The sequence below is a fragment of the Bos indicus genome, chromosome 5 (assembly GCF_029378745.1).
Source record: "Bos indicus isolate NIAB-ARS_2022 breed Sahiwal x Tharparkar chromosome 5, NIAB-ARS_B.indTharparkar_mat_pri_1.0, whole genome shotgun sequence".
NCBI classification, from domain to species: domain Eukaryota; kingdom Metazoa; phylum Chordata; class Mammalia; order Artiodactyla; family Bovidae; genus Bos; species Bos indicus.
In genome coordinates this window covers 83,538,089-83,559,163 of record NC_091764.1, presented here as the reverse complement: position 1 = coordinate 83,559,163, position 21,075 = coordinate 83,538,089, and the positions used below count along the sequence as shown (strand labels likewise).

The 21,075-nt window shown below is 42.9% G+C and overlaps 1 protein-coding gene across 2 annotated transcripts in view; it reads right to left on the bottom strand.

The window, feature by feature from the left end:
* Positions 1-725: 725 nt before the first annotated feature.
* ITPR2 (inositol 1,4,5-trisphosphate receptor type 2) overlaps positions 726-21,075 on the bottom strand; it is a 593,100-nt gene continuing 572,750 nt past the window's right edge. For both annotated transcript variants that reach the window (XM_070788589.1, XM_070788588.1), the window contains exons 56-57: positions 6,042-6,203; positions 726-5,346 (exon numbers count right to left, since the gene is read on the bottom strand). In XM_070788589.1, coding sequence (XP_070644690.1) covers positions 5,260-5,346; positions 6,042-6,203 — 249 coding nt within the window. In that variant the 3' untranslated portion in view covers positions 726-5,259. The remainder of the gene's footprint in view (positions 5,347-6,041; positions 6,204-21,075) is intronic.

Below are 21,075 nucleotides of genomic sequence, written 5' to 3'. Positions count from 1 at the left end.
TGGTCTCTGTGTTTCTGTGTTCCATGTGGCAGTTTCCCTGAGATATGCCAGTGCCTCTGCTTTCAGGGAGGGACATAGGAGTGGTTCGAGTACACAGATTTCTGGCCTGCAAATTTTTGTGCTCTGAAGACTTGCCTTCCTAAGACTTCCTCATAGCACCGCGGTTGACAGTCAAATGCAGGGTCACTTTCCATTGTCCATAACGCTCCCCACCACGTGTATCCTCCATTTGTGCCAATTTCTCTCACTGGAAGAGGAACTCATTGTTCAGTTTCCCTCCCAAAGCCTTTCCTCAGATCTCAAACAAAACAACAATTCTTGTCACCCAGCTTCAAGGACACTGCTAAATGTCCATGTGAGCAGAGAATTCTCTTCGTGGTTTGCACGTGATTCTTGCAAGTCATTTTGATTTCAGCTGTGCCATGCTCTGGGGGTTAAGAACCAGGAAATTCTGGGTGACCATATGATCTGTGCCCACGGAGCCCCTGCTGGGTGTCAGCACAATGTCAATATACTAGGAAGTGCCGGCCAATTGGGAGTCAGGCCAATTCCTAGTAAGTGTTGGGCACAATGGCCCACCTGAACCATCTCACCAGTGTGGTTCAAGTTGCCAAAGTTTTGTCCCCCAAGTCACCATGTAAAATAGTAATAGTAATGATTTTCATACCAATACATTATTTAGAAACATTAAAAAATGACAAAGCACTTGAAGTATCACACACAAAAAAAGTTTTACAAACTCAACTTTATTAATAATAATTTATAAGTTATACTTATCTGGTCTTGACATATATTAGAATCATACTTTTTGAGGCAAATATAGCAATCTTCTACTACAGGGGAAGAAAAGGCTTCTGGTGAAATGAGAAAAACTGGTATGATACTTTTATACATTACTCAAGTCTGTGGAAACACTCAGTTCAGAGGTGAAATCTGGCTTTGTTTTCAGATTTCTTGACTTGCACATGCATTTTAGCTCCTCTGCTCCATTTTGGTGTAGTGTACTTTCTTCTACTAAATGGTGTAGATTTACCAACAATTCTTTTAAAGATAACACATGAGTGACTGTGCTTAGCTGCTCAGTCGTGTCCAACTCTTTGCGACCCCATGGACTGTAGCCTGCCAGGCTCCTCTGTCTAGGGGGATTCTCTAGGTAAGAATACTGGAGTAGGTTGCCATGCCCTCCTCCAGGAGATCTTCCGAACCCAGGAATTGAACCAGGGTCTCCTGCATTGGGATTCTTTACCAGCTGAGCCACCAATGACTAGAGAGCCTCAACTGGCCTCAGGCATTTTCTTCAGAGTGGAATTATGTGTCAAATTTGTAAACAGAAAGCTCCCCACATTAGCAGACGCAAACTAGTATATACAGAATGGATAAACAAGGCCTTACTGTACAGCACAGAGACCTATATTTAATATCCTGGGATAAACCATGATGAAAAGAATATGAAAAAATGTACGTTTATATATAACACTCACTTTGCTGGACAGCAGAAATTAACATAACATTGTAAGTCAACTATACTTCAATAAAATAAACTAAAAAAAAGAAAGCTCCCCATAGGTTTCCCCTTCCCTACACACATGTGCCCCTCACAACTGCACTCATTCTGGTCACTTTTCTGGTTCCTATGGGCACCTGTGCTTGTGTTTAAGATGCCTGCTGCACCCCCTTTTAGCACTGCATTGAGTGTCAGGGCTTCCCGGAACAGGTCTGTGGGTCAGAATATGCTGATTTGTGATTCTGTAAAGATTTAAGGACCGCTGGAGAGAACACACCTCTTACGGATGATCTCCACAAAGCCCTATTCTTTGCATGTTTAAGGGTTATCTCTTGAGATTGTAATCTGTTAAATCATTATACCTGTGCAATATTTACTTATGTCCCAGTCCACTGGGTCCCTGGAGGGTAAGCCCTGTTCATCCTACTGTCTACCCTTTACTCTGTCTTTCCCCTAATCATACTACGTTACTACTAGCTCAGTTGTGTCTGACCTTTGGCGACCCCTGGACTGTAGCCTGCCAGGCTCCTTTGTTCATGGAATTTCCCAGGCAAGAATACTGGAGTGGGTTGCCATTTCCTCCTCCTGGAGATCTTCCATCCCCAGGGATTAAATCCGAGTCTCCTGCTTTGGGGAGGTGGGATCTTCACCACTGAGGCACCAGGGAAGCCCTTCCCCTAATCACAGTGAAGTCCCAACGTGCACTTTCCCTCCCCAAGTCTCTAGATCCCCAATTTCTCTGCTTATTCTCAGCCCTGGGGCATGGGGACAAGGGCGGACCCTTCGGCATTACTGCTTCTAATAAAATAAAACAACTATAAACTAAAAAGAACAACCACAACAACGAGTTGTGAGCTGAGAATATGGAAAAAAGCAAACAGTTCCGACTTGAGCAGAATATCTTCCTGATTTATCAATAATCCACTAGAAAATGCATCCTCATCACCAATAAAAAAGTTTCAGTATGCAAGAAAATAAGCCCTTGTCTAAAGAAACTTTTACAAGGTAAAATATGTTAATTTTACACGTATAAAATTTATTTTTTAGTATTATAGTCTTAAAACATACCTGCATGAAACTCTTGGGCTTCAGAGTGGACTATGTAGGGGAATCAAATCCTTTTGAAATTAAAAATTATGTTCCGCAGAAACTGATACTTTTAAGCCAATATGGGTTTTAATAACTAAACAGTAAAACATTTCTCTTAACATCAAAATCAAAGATGATTGTACTTATTTTAATATCACTATATAAATATGAGAATGTTAATTGACACTTGTCTAGGTCAAATATTCCAGTTACATTAACAAACATATATAAAACAAATATAAATTTATAGTGAATGTCATGATTATCTGCTTCATCATGAATTTAATAGCCTGAAAGCTGCCTCTTTTGCTTGCTTTCGTTTATTTTACTTTAATAATCTCAAAGTATTGAGGAAGGAAAGAAGAGAAACACAACTGAGCAATATTTCAATTTTGATTAAATAAGAGTCTGGTTAGTTGCAATCCCTTCTGAATACTTCTCAGAGGAGAAAACACACTGTGATGTGGTGACTTGCCACTCCACAGTGGTTGGAGAGGTTAGGCCATTTCTTGATAGCAGGTACATATCCAACGACTCATTCTCCCTAAAAAAAATGTGTAAGAAAAAAGTAGGTAGTTCATCTGAGAGGTTGCTCTCATCTGTACAAACTAATTTCTTTTCTTGATGCTGGGACATCCATCAGAAACATGTTAGTTTGTGCTAAACAGAGATAGGTTCTGACATTGCAATATAGCCAGTATTTACCACTTTACCCTGCCTGTGAAACTCTCTGCCTGCCTAGTTAAAATGCTTTAAAAGGGTACTTCTCATCTAATACTGTTAATAACAAAAAGGGCCTTATTTTGTGCGTGTGTTTTTTTTTTTAAATGGCTGCTTTGTCTACTTCAGTTTTGGTGAAGCCATTTAAAAATCAAAATGTGATACGGTTTAAAGTTTTAGTGAAGCATTAGGACTGAATGACAGTAGAATTCCTCATATATTCACCGAACGCCCACTGGGTCCTAGGCTCTGTGTTGCATATAGCTCAGTTTCTGAGTATCACTTGATTGTGATCCTTCAGGACTGGTCCAGAAAAATACTATCACATCAGAGTGAGGAATTTTTAACTTGGGGAATTATTTGGAGGGGGGCAGATTCAGTTCAAAAATTCACTGCTCTGGGTTTCCACAGCTTTCTTCCAAGTCTACATTTTAATGGGGTGTGGAAGAAGGATAGTTATGGGTATCCTTTATCATCTTCCTAGACCGTGATTAGAGAATTTTAGGAGCCAATAGCTTAAACTACATTCAAATAATCCAAAAGCTTTAAAAAGGGGCATAGCAAATCCTGTCCAGACCTTAAACCTTGGTGGTAATGACACGAGAGCTTAAGAGGCGGTATTTTGTTCTTTTGGGGGCAGCAACCAGAAAAGGTCAGCTTGCTGAGCACCTCCCAGAGTCTGGTGTCAGTGCCTTGCTCTCTCACCACATGGCGGTTCTCCTAACACTTTCAGGATGTGAATTTTGCTTTAGCATTCTAAAGGCATAGTCTCTGAGACTAACACAGGCATGGCAGGTTATTTTCTCCCTCTACAAATTCTGGTTGCATAATTTAACATAAAAACAATTTGAGAAAGAGATTATTATCTTTTTACCTTTTGCAAAGCTCTTACTGATAGAGTTTAAAATATGCAATTGAAACGCTGCATTTTCTGGAGTATTCAATACATTTCTTGGATTTTTTCCCTAACTGCAGGAATAGAATAAATAAAACCACTCAGTTCTTAAGCACAGCAAACATGAATCAAATAGCTTTTACTCCTTATTTATAAAAGGCAATGCCACCATCGTAAGTTTCTCTGTATTTCCTGTCACCTTTAAGCATTTTCATTTGTTAATCTCAATGTATTTCAATAGCACACATACGTTCTCAAAAAATTCTTCTCTGGGGCTTACTGTCAGCTTTTTTGTTCCCAAATCTTTGATAGTCTTAGTCTCTACATGATTTGAAACATGATGTTAACAAGTCATATGAAAGCCTCTTTTTGTGCTCCGTATTGACAAGAGTCCCTCTGAATCTGGGAGAAAGCAGGCATATTCCAGTTGTGTTGTCAGCTGAGGGACATAGGCTCCAAAGCACTAGTTCCTAGGGCCATAAATCCATTGTGTTCCATGTTATAAATAAGGAAACTGCCCGTGATGGCTACGATTTGGAAGCATTAACATTTTTTCTTTTCAGCTCTCATTTTGAATCTTTTTAGTTATTTCCCTTAGTAAAACTTAGCCACCAAAATATGACTTCCTGTATCACTGACTCAGATGCCATAATTAAAAGAAAGACATTCCAGTCAACCATGACAAAGGTCTCAGTGAGCATTAAAGACAAAACAGACCCTTATCGATTCAGCCAAAGGTAGTTCTCTCTGCCCTGCACCTCTTTCCCCCCTGCCTCCCCCCTCTTCTCTCTGTCCATTTGAGCAAGCGGCTTCACTTTGCATTAAGAATGCGTGCTGTGTGCTTTCTAGCGGCTGCATTTTAAGTTTGGTCTTCTCAACCATGAAAACACAGTTAAAAATTGTTCTCAGAGCTAAACCACTCAACATCTTGGCACTTGGTTGTTTTTAACTTTTCAACAATAGGCACTGTTCACTCCCCTCGGTCTCAGTTCTTTTTTCAGTGATCAGGCAGCACACTGATGAAAGGCTAGTCACGGCTGCCCCCATGGTATCAGTGTGGTGGCATGTGATGATTCACATGGGGTGTGTTTGATCCGAGAAAGCCCAGTCTCTGCTTATTCTTCCTTTGTTCTGTCATCTGGGGGGAAAAGAGAGAGTGTATTAAGCTGATTTTTCTCACTCCTTCCCAGCGCTGGTAGAACACACAGTGTTGGGTGAATATTTCCCAGTGAATATTTATTGAAAAAGGGAAAGTATCTTTAAAAGTGAATTTCCATAGGCAGAGAAACACAGCAAACCCCTCTCTGTGGTTAAGAAAGAGGAACCATGGTTCTTTTAAAGCAGCCCCTGCTTGTCATATATCATCACTGCCATCACCTTAGTCATTTTAAAAGCGACCACAGTTACTTTTGATACTATTTTTACTAAGGCTAACAATCTTACGTGATGAAGGGGTTGAGTGTAGCACTGAAATGATAGATACTGATGACGATCTACTTTTCTGATGAACTTAATAATTGCTGTGATGGCAGAATATACGATTTTCTATCAAAAAGTCCAAAGCGGCCCCTGTCTTTCAGTATTTGTTCCTTCCTTCCCTGTTCCACAGAAGAAGTGTCACACAAGATGCGTGTGATAAGCAGAAGCAGCCTCTGCTTGCCAAGAGGTGGTTCTTACAACAGCGTGGGGTTTCTTTACTGTGATTTACAATCCCATGGATAACAATCTCACTGCCAGGATTCTCCAGTCTCTCCCACTCACAGTGGTGAAAGATTTCACATCACCGCCCCCCGCCGCCACCACCACCCAGCTCCATCTCCGAAGGGCACCCACCTGCTCCTTGAGCTCTGCCAGCTGACTGGACAGCTGTTTGACCAGACTCATGGTTGACTCCAGCTTCTCCTGCAGGTTCCGAACCTCATTTTGCTCGCTGTCACCTTCACTGCTAACAAGGGACATGGCTCGCATCCGAGGAAACCAGTCCAAATTCTTCTCCTAAAGGGAATACATATGGAAGGGAGCCTGAAGTTATGTAAAGAATGTTTAGATGGGTTCATTATTATTAACATTCTGGAGAAGAAAATGGCAAGCCACTCCAGTATTCTTGCCTGGAAAATCCCATGGACAGAGGAGCCTGGTGGGCTACAGTTCATGGGGTTGCACACAGTCGGACATGATTGAGCAACTGAATACATTATTAACCTTCTTAGCACTTTCAAAGCAAAAGGTACTTTTTCTGGCCAGGGGTGGGGAGAGGTTGAAGGTGGGAATGAAGTGAGGGTTCCACATTAGTCTTCATGAGGTGAGGGAAGATTTTAAATATTGGAACGAATTTCCTATGGTCTACCCCGGGAGGTCCCAGGTAAAGCATTTAGGACAGCATCCTGCACCCTGTAGGCAATTAGTGAATCTTGATGAATGATGAGCTAGGCTTTGGAGGCTGAGAAGAGCAGATCCAAATGTGTGTGGGAACAGTAAAGGCCTGAGCTGTTTATCCTCCCTACCCGATCCCTGCCCTGGCGCAGAGGAGAAAGGGGTGGCAGAATAGAAGGTGATAAAAGACATGTTTCAGTTCCAGATGCCCACGCCCATTTACCTCCCACTTCCCCAAGACAGGCTCTGGGGAAGAGGGAAGTGGGAGGGCATGGCCCTGGGTTACCCTGTCTGCTCCTTTTGGAAACATTTTATTACAGCTGGAGATGGGGTTTTAGAGTTAGACTTCCCCAGAGGGCAACAGTGGGTGCTACTTCTGTTTTTCCAGGCTGACTGAGAGTGTAGGGGTGTGTGTGTGTAAGTGCACGTGTGTGTGTGTGTGTGTGTTCCCTCCATTGTGGTAAAAACAGATGGTTACCAAGATACTCACATCTCTTGAAAATTCTTCCTGATTGCCCAACATCATAGAATCCCTGTGAATTACTTGTATCCCATCTTTCAATCCTCAAGAAAGTTTCCCATTTTACAGATGAGGAATCGAGTGGTCCCAAGAGTTTAATTACCCTTATCACAAACTAGGAATTGGCAGAGCTAGGGTTTGAAGGCAGGTTAGCTTTTTGTCTGGGTTTCCGTGGTGGCTCAGCAGTAAAGAATCCACCTGGAATACAAGAGACCCAGGTTTGATCCCTGGGTTGGAATCCAACACAGGAGGGGATGGCAACCCACTCCTGTATTTTTTCCTGGAGAATCCCATGGAAAGAGGAACCTGACAGGCTACAGTCCATGGGGTTGCAGAGTCAGACGTGACTGAGCATGCACACAAGCCTTTTAGCCACTGATCAGGAATCCCAGTCTATATTTACCTATTTCCTTAAATCACCTTCTCCCAGTATCCCTAGCAGTGACCTTCCTGCTTAAGATTCTTTCCACTCCAGAAAAGCCCACTGCAGTGGCTGCAAAGACCTCTGCCTAGCTGATGCCTAGCACAAGAGCCAGAAGAGTTCTTTCTCCCCCTAAAGGGAAAGGGGAAACGTCCAACCTCCGCACCTTGGCACTTCTGTCGAAATCTCATCTGGCCCTTTGGCTGGTTTCTTTGGTAGTTGTTAGTCAGAGAAAAACACATTCTTTATGGTTCCTGACCCCCAATGGCAGTGGAAAAGGCTGATAAAGGATAGGATAAAATATTCAAGAGAGTTAAGCTGCATTTAAACAGCTGTAGCTAATTAGCATTTCAAAGGCGAATGGTAACTTATTCTGAAGTGCAGAGAGACAGCCAGATTCATTCGATTAGTGCTTCAACATCTATTGCCAAGTATTTAAAGATGAAAATCAGGTAAGACAAATGTCTGCTCTCAAGGAGCTTGTGGCTTAGGACAGCCCTCCATGAAAAGTGGACTGGGTAGTCTGCGTATCAAAATTCCCTGGGGTTGCTTGTAAAAATAGCAGATTTCAACCCCACCACCTCTTATGAAATCAGAACCTCCTAGGGGGCCTGGATGATTTGTAGGTGCACTAAAGTTTAAGAAGTCTGATCTATGGAGACATAGAAGATTAACGGGAACCACTAGGGTAGTGGCAGGGTAGGGAGATGGAGTGAAGAGGAAAGATCTGAAGTGGCTGGCATAAGGAATGGGAAAAGTGAAAAATGAAAGTGTTAGTCGCTCAGTTGTGTCCAATTCTTTGCAACCCCATGAACAGGCTCCTCTGTCCATTGGATTCTCTAGGCAAGAATACTGGAGTGGGTTGCCGTTTCCTTCAACAGGAGATCTTCCCGACCCAGGATCGAACCCAGGTATCCTGTCTTGCAGGCTGATTCTTTACCACCTGAGCCACTGGGGAAGAGAAGCCAAATAGGGACCACTGAATGCTTGCCGGGTGGAGTGGGAGACCCTACCTTGGAATGACTCCATCAGAGATCAGGGCTCACCAACAGCCCAGGTGGGTGTGCAGCTGAGGCCAGGAGCTGGACTGATACAAGATGGTGTGTCCCCCGGAAAGGGCATCAGAATGACAAAGGTATCAGGAAGCTAGGTATGTCAGCAGAGCAGTGGCTGGTGTGAGGAACACTAATCTGTGGACTGGTAGGAGGGATGGCTAATAAACAGACAATCCAGTGAACTCCAGTTCTCTTATCTATTTAGAATCTGTATTATCTACTGTACTATATCTTATCTGAATTTTACAAATGCAGAAACTGAGGCTAGCAAGCACAAGCTGGAATCAAGATTGCCGGGAGAAATATCAATAACCTCAGATATGCAGATGACACCACCCTTGTGGCAGAAAGCAAAGAAGAACTAAAGAGCCTCTTGATGAAAGTGAAAGAGAAGAGTGAAAAAGTTGGCTTAAAACTCAACTTGCAGAAAATTGAGATCATGGCATCTGGTCCCATCACTTCATGGCAAATAGATGAGGAAACAGTGAGAGACTTTATTTTTTGGGCTCCAAAATTACTGCAGATGGTGACTGAAACCATGAAATTAAAAGACGCTTGCTCCTTGAAAGAAAAGTTATGACCAACCTAGACAGCATATTAAAAAGCAGAGACATTACTTTGCTGGCAAGGTCCATATAGTCAAAGCTATGGCTTTTCTAGTAGTCATGTATGGATGGGAGAGTTGGACTATAAGGAAAGCTGAGTGCTGAAGAATTGATGTTTTTGAACTGTGGTGTTGGAGATTCTTGAGAGTCAGTTGGACTGCAAGGAGATCCAACCAGTCCATCCTAAAGGAAATCAGTCCTGAATACTCATTGGAAGGACTGAAGCTGAAGCTGAAACTCCAATCCTTTGGCCACCTGATACAAAGAACTGACTCACTGGAAAAGACCCTGACGCTGGGAAAGACTGAAGGCGGGAGGAGAAGGGGACAAGAGAGGATGAGATGGTTGGATGGCATCCATGATTCAATGGACATGTGTTTGAGTAGACGCTGGGAGTTGCTGATGGACAGGGAGGCCTGGTGTGCTGCAGTCCATGGGGTTGCAAAGAGTCAGACATGACTGAGCGACTGAACTGAACTGAACTGAGGCTAGCAAATTATTTTGCTGGAAGCCCAACCCAGACCTGTCTGTATCTAGGCCTTCTGGCCAGAAAGGAGACTGTGGACAGAAAGTTGAATAATAATAAAGTAGGATAACTTCAGGAAATAAAAATACTAGAGTAAAAAAGTTTGAAATCTGATAAAATATCAGTGAATTTGGGGAGTTAGTATATCATGGGTATAGTTGGAGAAGTTTAATTGGAGAAGATGAAAAATTTCTGGAGATAGACAGTAGGAATGTTTGCATAATGATGTGAATGTACTGAATGCCACAAAACTCTACACATAAAATGGATTAAATGGGGCTTCCCTGGTGGTTCAGTGGCTAAGACTCCATGTTTACAATGCAGAGGGCCCTGGTTCAATCCCTGATCAGGGAACTAGATCCCAGATACTGCAAATAAAAGCTCCCAAATGCCTTAACTAAAAAAAGAGTCTGTATGCCACAACGAACACTGAAGATCCCGCATGCTACAAGTAAGATCCAGTGCAGCCAAAAAAAAAAAAATCAAAGTTAAAATGGTATGCATGTGTATGCTCAGTCACTCAGCCATGTCCTACTCTTTGTGACACCATGGACTGTAGCCCACCAGGCTCTTCTGCCCATGGGATTTCCCAGGCAAGAATACTGGAGTGAGTTGCCATTTCCTTCTCCAGGGGATCTTCCAGATCCAGGGATCAAACCCGAGTCTCTTGCGTCTCCTGCATTGGCAGGCGGATTCTTTACCACTAGTGCCACCTAGGAAGCTCAGGATGGAACACAAAGGTTTGACAGCCTCAGATGGCTGGCTGGATCTGGGCTGAGGAGGTACCAGGAGACATGATGGAGATGGCGAAAACCTCAGCTTTTAGAACATTTCCTAGATAAACAGAGACAAAACACTGTTCTAATACTTAGCTCACTGGAAAAGACCGCGATGGTAGGAAAGATTGAGTGCAGGAGAAGTTGGCAATAGAGGATGAGATGGATAGATGGCATCATCAACTCAATGACATGAGTTTGAGCAAACTCCAGGACACAGTGGAAGACAGGGAAGCTTGGCATGTTGCAGTCCATGGGATTGCAAAGGGTTGGACACGACTGAGCGACTGAACAACAACAATCCTTAGCAAAGACAACATGAGTGAGATGGAAACTGCCTCCAAAGAAATTGCTATCATAGGTATCTCAGGGGCCAGGTCAGCTCAGTCCACAGGCTCTTGCTTTTGAGGAAACAAAAGCAGTTCTCAGGGGACTGCTGCCCCAGCCGGTTGGGCCACGGGACTCTTTTCCTTACACATTCTTTCTTCACTTGTTCCTTTGTTCATGCATTCATTGACTAATTCTTCCTTGTTGACCCTGTCTGTGCTAGGCACCGGGAGAACAATAGGGAGCCAAACCCAGTGTGATTCTTACGCTGGTGGAATTGATAGTAATAGTCTAGGTGGAGGATAAGACTTCAATCAAAGATGGTGAAAACAACGACAAATTGGACTAAAGTGTTGGGGAGGAAAGTCACCTGGCTCCACTGTCCTTTCTCCTAAGTTCCCCAAAATCATTCTCTCTTCTAACTGTCTGGTTTCTCTCATCTTTCTTCCTTTCACTGCCTCTTTCTTTGTGTATGTTTGCTTGGTTCTCAGCCTTTTCTCTACTCATTTTATCCTGTTTCAGTCCTCTTTTTCTCTGTATACCAACTGACTATAATCTAAAACTAAAATATAATGTGTCATTAAGCTTTTTTTTCAATACTGAATGCTTTCTTTCCTTTTCTTAATTTTTAGGAACCTGACTTGAATGCCTTGCATCTCACTAAAATAGCAAAAAATAAGCACCCTAAATTGATTATCGTTTGTCCTCTTTCTACAAAAAAAGCCAGCCTTTTAAAAATAAATGTTCACAACTGATTTCTTCTAGTACAGAAAGTGTATTCTTTTCACCAAAAGTAACTCAAATCCAAACAAGTTCTTAGAATAAATGCTGCACGTGGCTTTTCACAGAGAGTGGTTTCCAATGAAATACCCCAAGCTTCCTCTCTCTGCTCCAGTGTCACAAGGAGCAGCTTCCACAGGAGGCTCAGCCTGAGCAGGGTGAGAAAGGAAACCCTGGACTTTAATCTGAGCCAGAACCACAGGACAGACACCCAGAACACTGGCTGGTTAACAAGACACCACTCATTTGCCGTGTTGGCTGTGTCCGCCATCTAACAAAGCAGTGTGATTTGATTTGTTATTTCTTGGTTACTCACGTAGGTTATGTCCATCCTGTGATCATGCTCATGATTAGCAGATTCCAATGGTGACTGTGGTTAGTCAATATGACATCATTTCTTTGATTCACCAGGAATGAATATGTTTGACCGCAGGGTAGTATAAAATTGGGAATTTACAGATTGTTAGATTCTGAGGTTACAATGTACAATCCTAGAAACTTGGTGAGTGGAAAGCCAACGCTTTTCAAAGGTACCAAAATGCAACTCCCAGAGATGAAGGGACAGAGAGCATGGCAGCCATGATCCTCCTGCTATCCCTAAATTTTCATAATAATGCATCTTCCTAGAAGACCAGAAGATGGATAGATAGGAGCGTGAAAACCTTTCAAATAGTCCTTTTAACAGTCAGATCAATTTGCTTTATTTAATTTTGTAGTTATTCAGTAAATGATTGGGTTGTCAGAGTCAGTCAGAGCTTATCTGTGCTGTCTTTATAATTTGTTCTTAAATGTGATACCCCATTTTCAGGAAAGAGGCCACACAATATCAAGGAAAGAGCACTGATCTAGGAGTCAGGACACCTGAGTTCTGATTTCAGTTCAACCAAAAATGAACTATGTGATAGAAGGAGGGTGGGGAGCCTTAGTCTCTGAATCCAAGTTTCCTCATCTGTAAAACCAGAATGTTACCCTGGGTGGTCTCTATGTCTCTTCCAACTCATCATTCCATGAGTTATGAATTCAAAACTTTAAAAATCAAATTGCTGAGACAAGACCTAAGCTTGCCAACTGAGCAAACAGAAACACAGCATTTAGGCTAGAAGCAACCTCGAAACCACATAAGCCAAGCTCAGCATGTTACAGATGCCCAGTCTGAATCCTAGAAAGTTTAGGTTTCCTTGAGGTCTCACAGCTGTTCCTCTGTACTTGATTTCCACCTCTGGACAAGTCCTTCCACTTAATGTAGTGGAACAGCTCTTACATAATGTAACCTAGCCCTGCTGATGTTTAATCGATGACAGGCTCAAGAAAACATAAAGACTGTAATGATTTCTCTCCGTATCACAATGAGATTGAAAAGTAGAATAAGATTGAGTTCAGTGAGCCAAGCATTGGAGAAACTGTCTTATGTCTCTTTAATGTGTATTAGGTACACATTAAATGTTGCCTGGGACAAATTGGGAGTTTTGAATTAACAAATATGTGCTGCTATATATAAGACAGATAAACAATAAGGACCTACTGTATAGCACAGGGAACTGTATTTGATACCTTACAATAATCTATAATGGAAAAGAATCTGAAAACAATACATACATACATCTCTCTCTCTATGCTGCTAAGTCGCTTCAGTCGTGTCCGACTCTGTGCGACCCCAGAGACGGCAGCCCACCAGGCTCCCCCGTCCCTGGGATTCTCCAGGCAAGAACACTGGAGTGGGTTGCCATTGCCTTCTCCTCTCTCTATATATATACATATAACTGAATCACTTTGCTGTATAACTGAAACACTGTAAATTAGTTCAGTTCAGTTCAGTTGCTCAGTCATGTCCGACTCTTTGTGACCCCAGGAATTGCAGCACGCCAGGCCTCCTGGATCATCACTAACTCCCGGAGTTCATTCAAACTCAGGTCCATCAAGTCAGTGATACCATCCAGCCATCTCATCAACTATACTTCACTTTCAAAAAAATGTGAAAAAAAAAGTTGCCTGCATGTAAGTTAAAGAGAATACAAGCACTGTAGTTCTGTATCATGGTAATAATCCCATTTTTAGCTGCTTGGCAAGTGTCAGCCACTTAAGTCATGCTATGGCCAATACCCACAAAAATTCCATAAGGTTGAGACTGTTGCCAGCCCCATTTTACAGAAGACAGCACTGAGACAGGAAGAGGATTAGTTACTGGCCAAGGCCACAGACTGGTGGTAAATGGCTGGGCCACGCTTTGGCCTCCACCCTAGGTGACTGGAAATCTTGTACTCTTTTCACTACCCTGGACTACTTCTCCATGTCCAATAGAGATGCCAATGCTTAGCTTCTGAACTTGCCACAGAAAACAGAGACTACCCAAAGGCTCAGTGGGTAAAGAATCCACCTACAAAGCAGGAGACACAGGAAACACGGGTTTGATCCCTGGATTGGGAAGATCTCCTGGAGGAAGAAAATGGCAACCCACTCCAGTATTCTTCCCTGGAGAATCCCATGGACAGAGGAGCCTGGCAGGCTACAGTCCAAAGGGTCACAAAGAGTCACACATGACTGAGCGACTAAGCATGCAGCACAGTGAGAATACATTTTATAACCTGAATTCCTCTGATATTTCTTCTCGGGTAGGCTAAAGATTTATTTATTGAAAATCAGAAATAAAAGCTTTAGGCATTAAATCAGAAATGTAGATGCAGATACTGTGGAAATACATTGACTGACCCTTGACATTCGCTGCAATTTTGCAGAGTGCTCTGAAATATTGCTAATGAGAGGTACGACGCTGAACGTACCATTGTACTGTGTTGTACTGGAATATTGATGAACCATTGTATGCGTATCTTCACCTCCACTTCCAGGCTCTCTATGCTTAAAACATGCTGTCACAAGACCATTTGCAAAGGTTTTTCTTGGTTACCATCCTCTCCTAAGCCTTAAATTTACACTGCACTTTCTATTCTAAAACCGTATGTGATGCCTCCTAGGCTGAGGAGCATAACCATCTGCCCAAAACCTCAGTGTGACCCACTACACTCCTCTCTTGGCACTTCTGGTTTGAAGATGTTCGCAGAAATGGCTCTCAAAAGGAACACCAGCAATGCTAATACTATCTACTCACTGGAAGGTCCCTGAGGGAAAGACACTATTCCTGCTTTCCTGGAACTTCACAGACCAAGGCCAATAATCTGGAACAAGGATTCTTTCTGAAAGTCAAAATAATCATATGATTACTTCTGAAGTCAAAGTAATCATGTGGGTTAATGGCAAATGCTTCATATAGCCCATCCCAGCCTCTGCTCCATGAAGGAGGGGCATGGCGGGCCTCCCACCCTCCGACCAATATGGTGGCCTTGCTGGCAGGTGAGACGTTGTCTCAAACCCTTAAGGAACACCCACAACACTGGCATTTGGACTTCTAGCTTTGTTCCTAGTGAACACCCCATTTGCATGTGACCAGAGTTGCTTAATCTGGACAACAAAAAGGCTGATTCTCACAGGGGTTTGCACACAGACCCTGGGTTAAAAGGAAGGAAGGATGAGCTGGGAAACACACTCTTGTCTGACAAACACCAGGGACTGTCGGTGAAAGAAAGGATCCAGCTGTGTCCTTTGAAGCTAAAACGCTATTCTTGGATTGATAAATAAATGAAAACCTTGTCAACTAATTCTAAAAAAAAGGGAGAGAATAAGAGTAAAATTTTTGCTGTGTTAGAAAAATAGCACATTCCAGGACTGGAAGATTCATTTGCCACCCTTTATTAACTGTATCTTCCTTCTGTCTCTGTTTATTCTGTTCTGTATCTTCGTTCTGCAACTGAGTTCCTGAAACTGTGGCAGAGTACCCTACTTGGGTGGCTTGAGAAATTTAAAATATGTTAGTTATTCAAGGCAAATCTGTACTGAAAGTTTTTGTAAAGCAACAAACTCCTTTACGGTGTCATGTTCAAACTCTGAAATATTTTACAAATCTAAATGTGTGGACATCATGTTTGCATTATGTATGTGAAAGTGCTTTGAATCTTAGAAGGTGGAGATGTAGATGTATGTGTGCTCAGTCACGTCTGACTCTTTGCAACCTCGTGGACTGTAGCCCGCCAGGCTCCTCTGTCCATGGGATTTTCTAAGCAAGAATACTGGAGTGGGTTGCCACTTCCTTCTCCAGAGGATCTTCCCAACCCAGGGATCGAACTCGAGTCTCTTGCATCTCCTGGCTTTGGCAGGAGGATTCTTTACCACTAGCACCACCTGGGAAGCCCCGAACCTTACAAAGCAAGGTACAAACGTCAAAGATCCCTGGACTGCTGAACAGACTGCACAGAGGCAGGAATCTGTCCCTTAGAGGCATTTAACAAAGGCTGAAAAGCAAGAGACCTTGTCATCCCTGCGGGGCTCCTGCCTGACCCCTTTCCATGGCCCGGCCTCCAGGGGGCTGCTGGCGTGGGAGCCCTCCAGGGACAAGGCCTACTTTATCCAGTCCCTGCTCCCAAGGTCAGTGAAAGAAGTAGGTCCAGCAGAAGTACCACCGAAAGAGGGATGGTGGAATGAAAATGACTTAACAGGCTACTGATCTCGGCAGGGCCCCAGGCTGGTAGTCAAAAAGTCTCAGCTGGGAGGGACTGGACACCAGTCCAGTTTCACAGTCCCCTTGTTTTATATGCAGCCCCACCGTGGTGGGAGCGGCTGGCCTGTGCCCAGCACAGGGGGTGCAGGAAGGCACTGCTCATGGCCTGGCAGGTTCAGTTTCTGTAGCAATGAAAGCCTGAATGCCCGCCTTCTGTGGCTTCCTCATCTTCAGAGCCAGAGCAAAGCAGATGAGTGTGGACCTCATCGGCTGCAAAGAGGGTTAAAACAGTTCAACCAATGTTTACAGAAATGTCAGAAAAAGTGCTAGACTCAAGTTTCAGACTCATGGGTTGAGACTTCTGTTCTTAAACATTTCCAGATTGGTTAAAAAAAAAAAAAAAAGCTATCTAGGTGCTGGTTTAAAAAAAAAAATGAAATCAGTTGCTTAGTCATGTCCGCCAGGCTCCTCTGTCCATGGAATTCTCCAGGCAAGAATACTGTGGGGGGCGGGGGGTTGCCATGCCCTCCTCCAAGGGATCTCCCCAACTCAGGATTGAACCCAGGTCTCCTGCATTGCAGGAGGATTATTTACCAGTTGAGCTACCAGGGAAGCCCAAGAATACTGCTGGAGTGGGTAGCCTATCCCTTCTCTAGGGGATCTTCCCAACCCAGGAATTGAACCGGGGTCTCCTGCATTGCAGGTGAATTCTTTACCAGCTGAGCTACCAGGGAAACCCTATCTAAGTCATACAGCTAACTAGTTATTATATAATAATTGTATTTAATAATATCATAGCTATGGGAGAATTATCATCATACCATAAATAAAATATAATCATATCATAATATCATGTCATATATAATTAATATTACTGATTAGTTATGGGATCATCAAACAGAGAAGAAATTCATAAAGTGTTTAGTTTATAAGCCCTTTAGAGGGCAGTATTTCTTTCTGATGTCTTCTTGCATCTTCCATTTCTATGTCCTTGGCACTTGATATCTATTGTGGGTAAAACAGATGGATGATAAGGAGTTCCTGTATACAGTGCAAATGAACATAAGTAAACATAGTAACCTGAATTTTTCAATAAGATATTATTATTATGAATGGTTCCCCTTCCTTTTTGTTCTTTATTAATCCAAAGCAAAAAGACTTCCTTCCTCTCTTTCTTCAAATGTTTTAATGAGCACCTGCCACGTAGTCACGGAGAAGGCAATGACACCCCACTCCAGTACTCTTGCCTGGAAAATCCCATGGACGGAGGAGCCTCGTAGGCTGCAGTCCATGGGGTCGCTAGAGTTGGACAGGACTGAGCGATTTCACTTTCACTTTTCACTTTCATGCACTGGAGAAGGAAATGGCAACCCAGTGTTGCCACTCCAGTGTTCTTGCCTGGAGAATCCCAGGGATGGAGGAGCCTGGTGGGCTGCCATCTATGGGGTCGCACAGAGTTGGACACAACTGAGGTGACTTAGCAGCAGCAGCAGCAGCAGCCACGTAGTCAATACGGTTCCAAGCTCTGGGTAAAGCAAATAAGCAGCTCAGAAAGGACCCATTTCCATTCTAATGAAAGGTGAATAAGGGGATGAAGACGATAACAAATGAAAATAATTTCAGATAAAGGTTAAGTACTATGAATAAAATCGTGGTTTGAAGCGTTATCTTTAGAGAGGAGGGGGCTACTGTGGATTGAACTGGCTGTCAAGGGTGCTCTGAACTAAAGGGACAGAGTTTCAGGCAGAAGGAACAGTCATGCAAAGGCCCCAAGGCTCGAAATGAGGCTGGCATATCTGGAGAACAAAAACAAACAAACAAAACTAGAGTGTGCTACCAAGGGAGAGAGAGAGAAGTAGGAGAGAAGGTGCCAGAGGTAGACAGGGATCAGTACGGAGAGGCCTGGAGCAGTGGGAGTCAAGGAGAATTTCGACTCCCAACAGTGGAATGGCATTTCCTGGTTTGCAGCAAACACATACACACATACACATGCATTCAACACACACACACGCACACACACACACACACACAAATCAAGTTAAACAGAACATTTTGGCTGCTGCATGAAGAACAGACATACGAGACTTCCATTCGGAGAGCACCATCTCCAGGTGGGCATTCTTGGGGGCTTTGGCAAGGGGGTGGGCAGGAGTAGAGCACAGGGAAGTGCTTCCACAATACTGTCAGCCCCCAGGGGGGCTTTGAAGGCAGCCACTGAGTGTTTGGAAATGCATACTTGACAGGCAACACCTTTCCTGGAGGATAAGACTTCATTCAAAGAGCTCACAATATTTGGTTTGCATGATTAATGTGATAGGTAGGCTGGACAGTTCAGCCCCTACATGGATTATTGGGTCGGAACCTCACAGCTGTTCTCCCACAGGAGAGAGCTGTGTTGTGCCATTGTGCCCGTCTCTGAGATCAGTGACACCACATTGGCAGCCTGAAATCAGCCATGGCGGGAGTAATTACACCAGGGAAATGGGCAATGCTACTACCATGGCACTCCTGGTACCCCCAAACTGGTTGTTAAACATTAATACACTACTAGAACGTCTCTTACTAACAGAGATGGAGGAAGCCTTAAAGATAGTTTAAATTAAACCACTAATTCCAAGTCACAAACCAGAAGATCACGCCAGAACCAAGGTGACAACTCCTGATACTGAGCTGGCCAAAAATTTTGTGTGGATTTTTCTGTAACATCATACAAAATTCCCCAAAAAACTTTTTGGCCCACCCACTACATCAACTTCAGGAGATGTCACCAAGTGAATTCTTAGTTTACAGGGTTTATATAGGTGCCATTTTTTTTTTCATTACTGACTTTTCTTTTTTGATTTTAAAGAACCGGATGATCTGAATCTAAACATACTTCTCTTGCCGTAATTGAGGAGAGTAATATCCAGAGTACATACATAAATACAGAACAACAAAGATTCAGGAAAAAAGCTTAACCTATGAACGCTGTAAACTAAAAATTCAGTTGGTGACATCTCCTTAAGCCAAGAGACTTTTAAGGTCAGGGATTTCTTTGATGTGTTGGTTAAAAAGTCTGGGGTTTTGCACAATGTTACAGAAAAATGCTGAATAGAAAGTAGTGACATAAGCAGTAAAATGTAGATCAAAGCACCTTTTTCTGATATTTTGACAGGACGCTCCAGAAACTTTGCTCAAATATCATCTGATTTCCACTGTACATGATTTAATATGAATTAAGAATAATACATTTATTTAAAAAAATAATAGTCCATTTATAAGTAGAGCTCAGGGGAAGTTTTATGGAGACACACATATAAAATGTCTATACAGAAAACCTAGAGAAAAAACACTCCCAGAAATTCTTTTACACAAGAGTCAAAGGCAACATAATAAAAAATGGAATTGAAATCTGTTTTAGTAACTCCATCTGTTACTGTTTGAACTTCACTGTCTTTCATTCCTCATATACATGTATCACATATGTATATATATATATGGGCTTCCCCAGTGGCTCAGCGGTAAAGAATCCGCCTGCAATGTAGAAGATGTGGGTTCGATCCCTGGGTCAGGAAGATCCCCTGAAGGAGGGTACAGCAACCCACTCTAGTATTTCTGCCTGGAGAACCCCCTGGACAGAGAGCCTGGTGGGCTACAGTCCACGGGGTCAAAAAGAGTCAGACACAACTGCAGTGACTGAGCACCGCATATGTATATACACAGCACATATAGGCTTTGTCTGAAACAAACAAAAAAATGAGTAAATCTTTGAAAAGACCACTTAAATTCCTCCTCTGGAATTAAAAAAAAAAAGTCCTTTTTCCCCCCACTAAAGTAAGCTATATAATGAATTGTCACCAAATCTCAAAATCACACACAAAAGCAATAATGATCCAGCACATGGGTATCCCTGCAGGGCTTCACCTGTCATAATCTGATCAGACTGAGTCTGCAGTTGGCCAGCTCACCAGCTGACGTTCTTATACTAGCCTATAATATTAAGACATTTTATCAAATTGTGCTTTTAACTTGCTTGGTTTATTGTCAAGTCTTTTTCCTTGTCTTCAAAATACTACCAAAGCAAAGGAAAAGAGTTAGTGGTCCTTAAGTGTGTCTGTCCTGGGCTAGCAGCGTTAACATCGAATGGGAAACAGAAGTGCAGATTCTCAGGCCACAACCCGACCTGCAGAATCAGGTGCTCTAAGGTTGGGGCCCAGTAATCTATGCTTTAACAAGGCCTCTGGGTGATGCCAATGTATACTACAGTCTGAGAATAACCACTTTAAATAATTCAAGACCTAACCAGTAATATCATCGCTAAGTACTGGATGAACCTTAACAAAAATCCTTAACTGTATTCCTGTACATATTGAGTAATCAATTTGTAGGCCAAATAGGGACACATTTGGGCTTGAAAGGAGTGTTATTAAAAATTCTGCAGAGACAATGGCATAACCAGAATTGTTCCCATCAAAACTATGGTCCCTCTTGTTTCCATGAAAACGCAGACTATCATTTACAGTATCTGGACCAATCCGTTAGGAGAATGAAAGAGTTCCATATCTGGGCAGCCTGGAGATAAGAAAATTGCATTTATGAGGCTTCCCTGGTGGCTCAATGGTGAAGGATCTGCCTGCTAACAGGAGACACGGGTTTGATCCCTGGTCGGGGAAGATTCCACATGCCCCAGAGCAACTGAGCCTGTGCACCACAGCTACCGAAGCCCACGCATCTAGAGCCTGTGCTCGGCAACAAGAGACCGCATGAGAAGCCCACACACTGCAACGAAGAGCAGCCCCTGCACACTGAAACTAGAGAAAGCCTGCATGGAGCAACGAAGACACAGCTCAGCTTAAATAAACAGAATTACATATAAAAAGACAATTGCATTTATGTATACAAATTGCTGAAAGGATACTTGTGAGATATTATCTACCATGAAGTCATATTTAGGTCGCT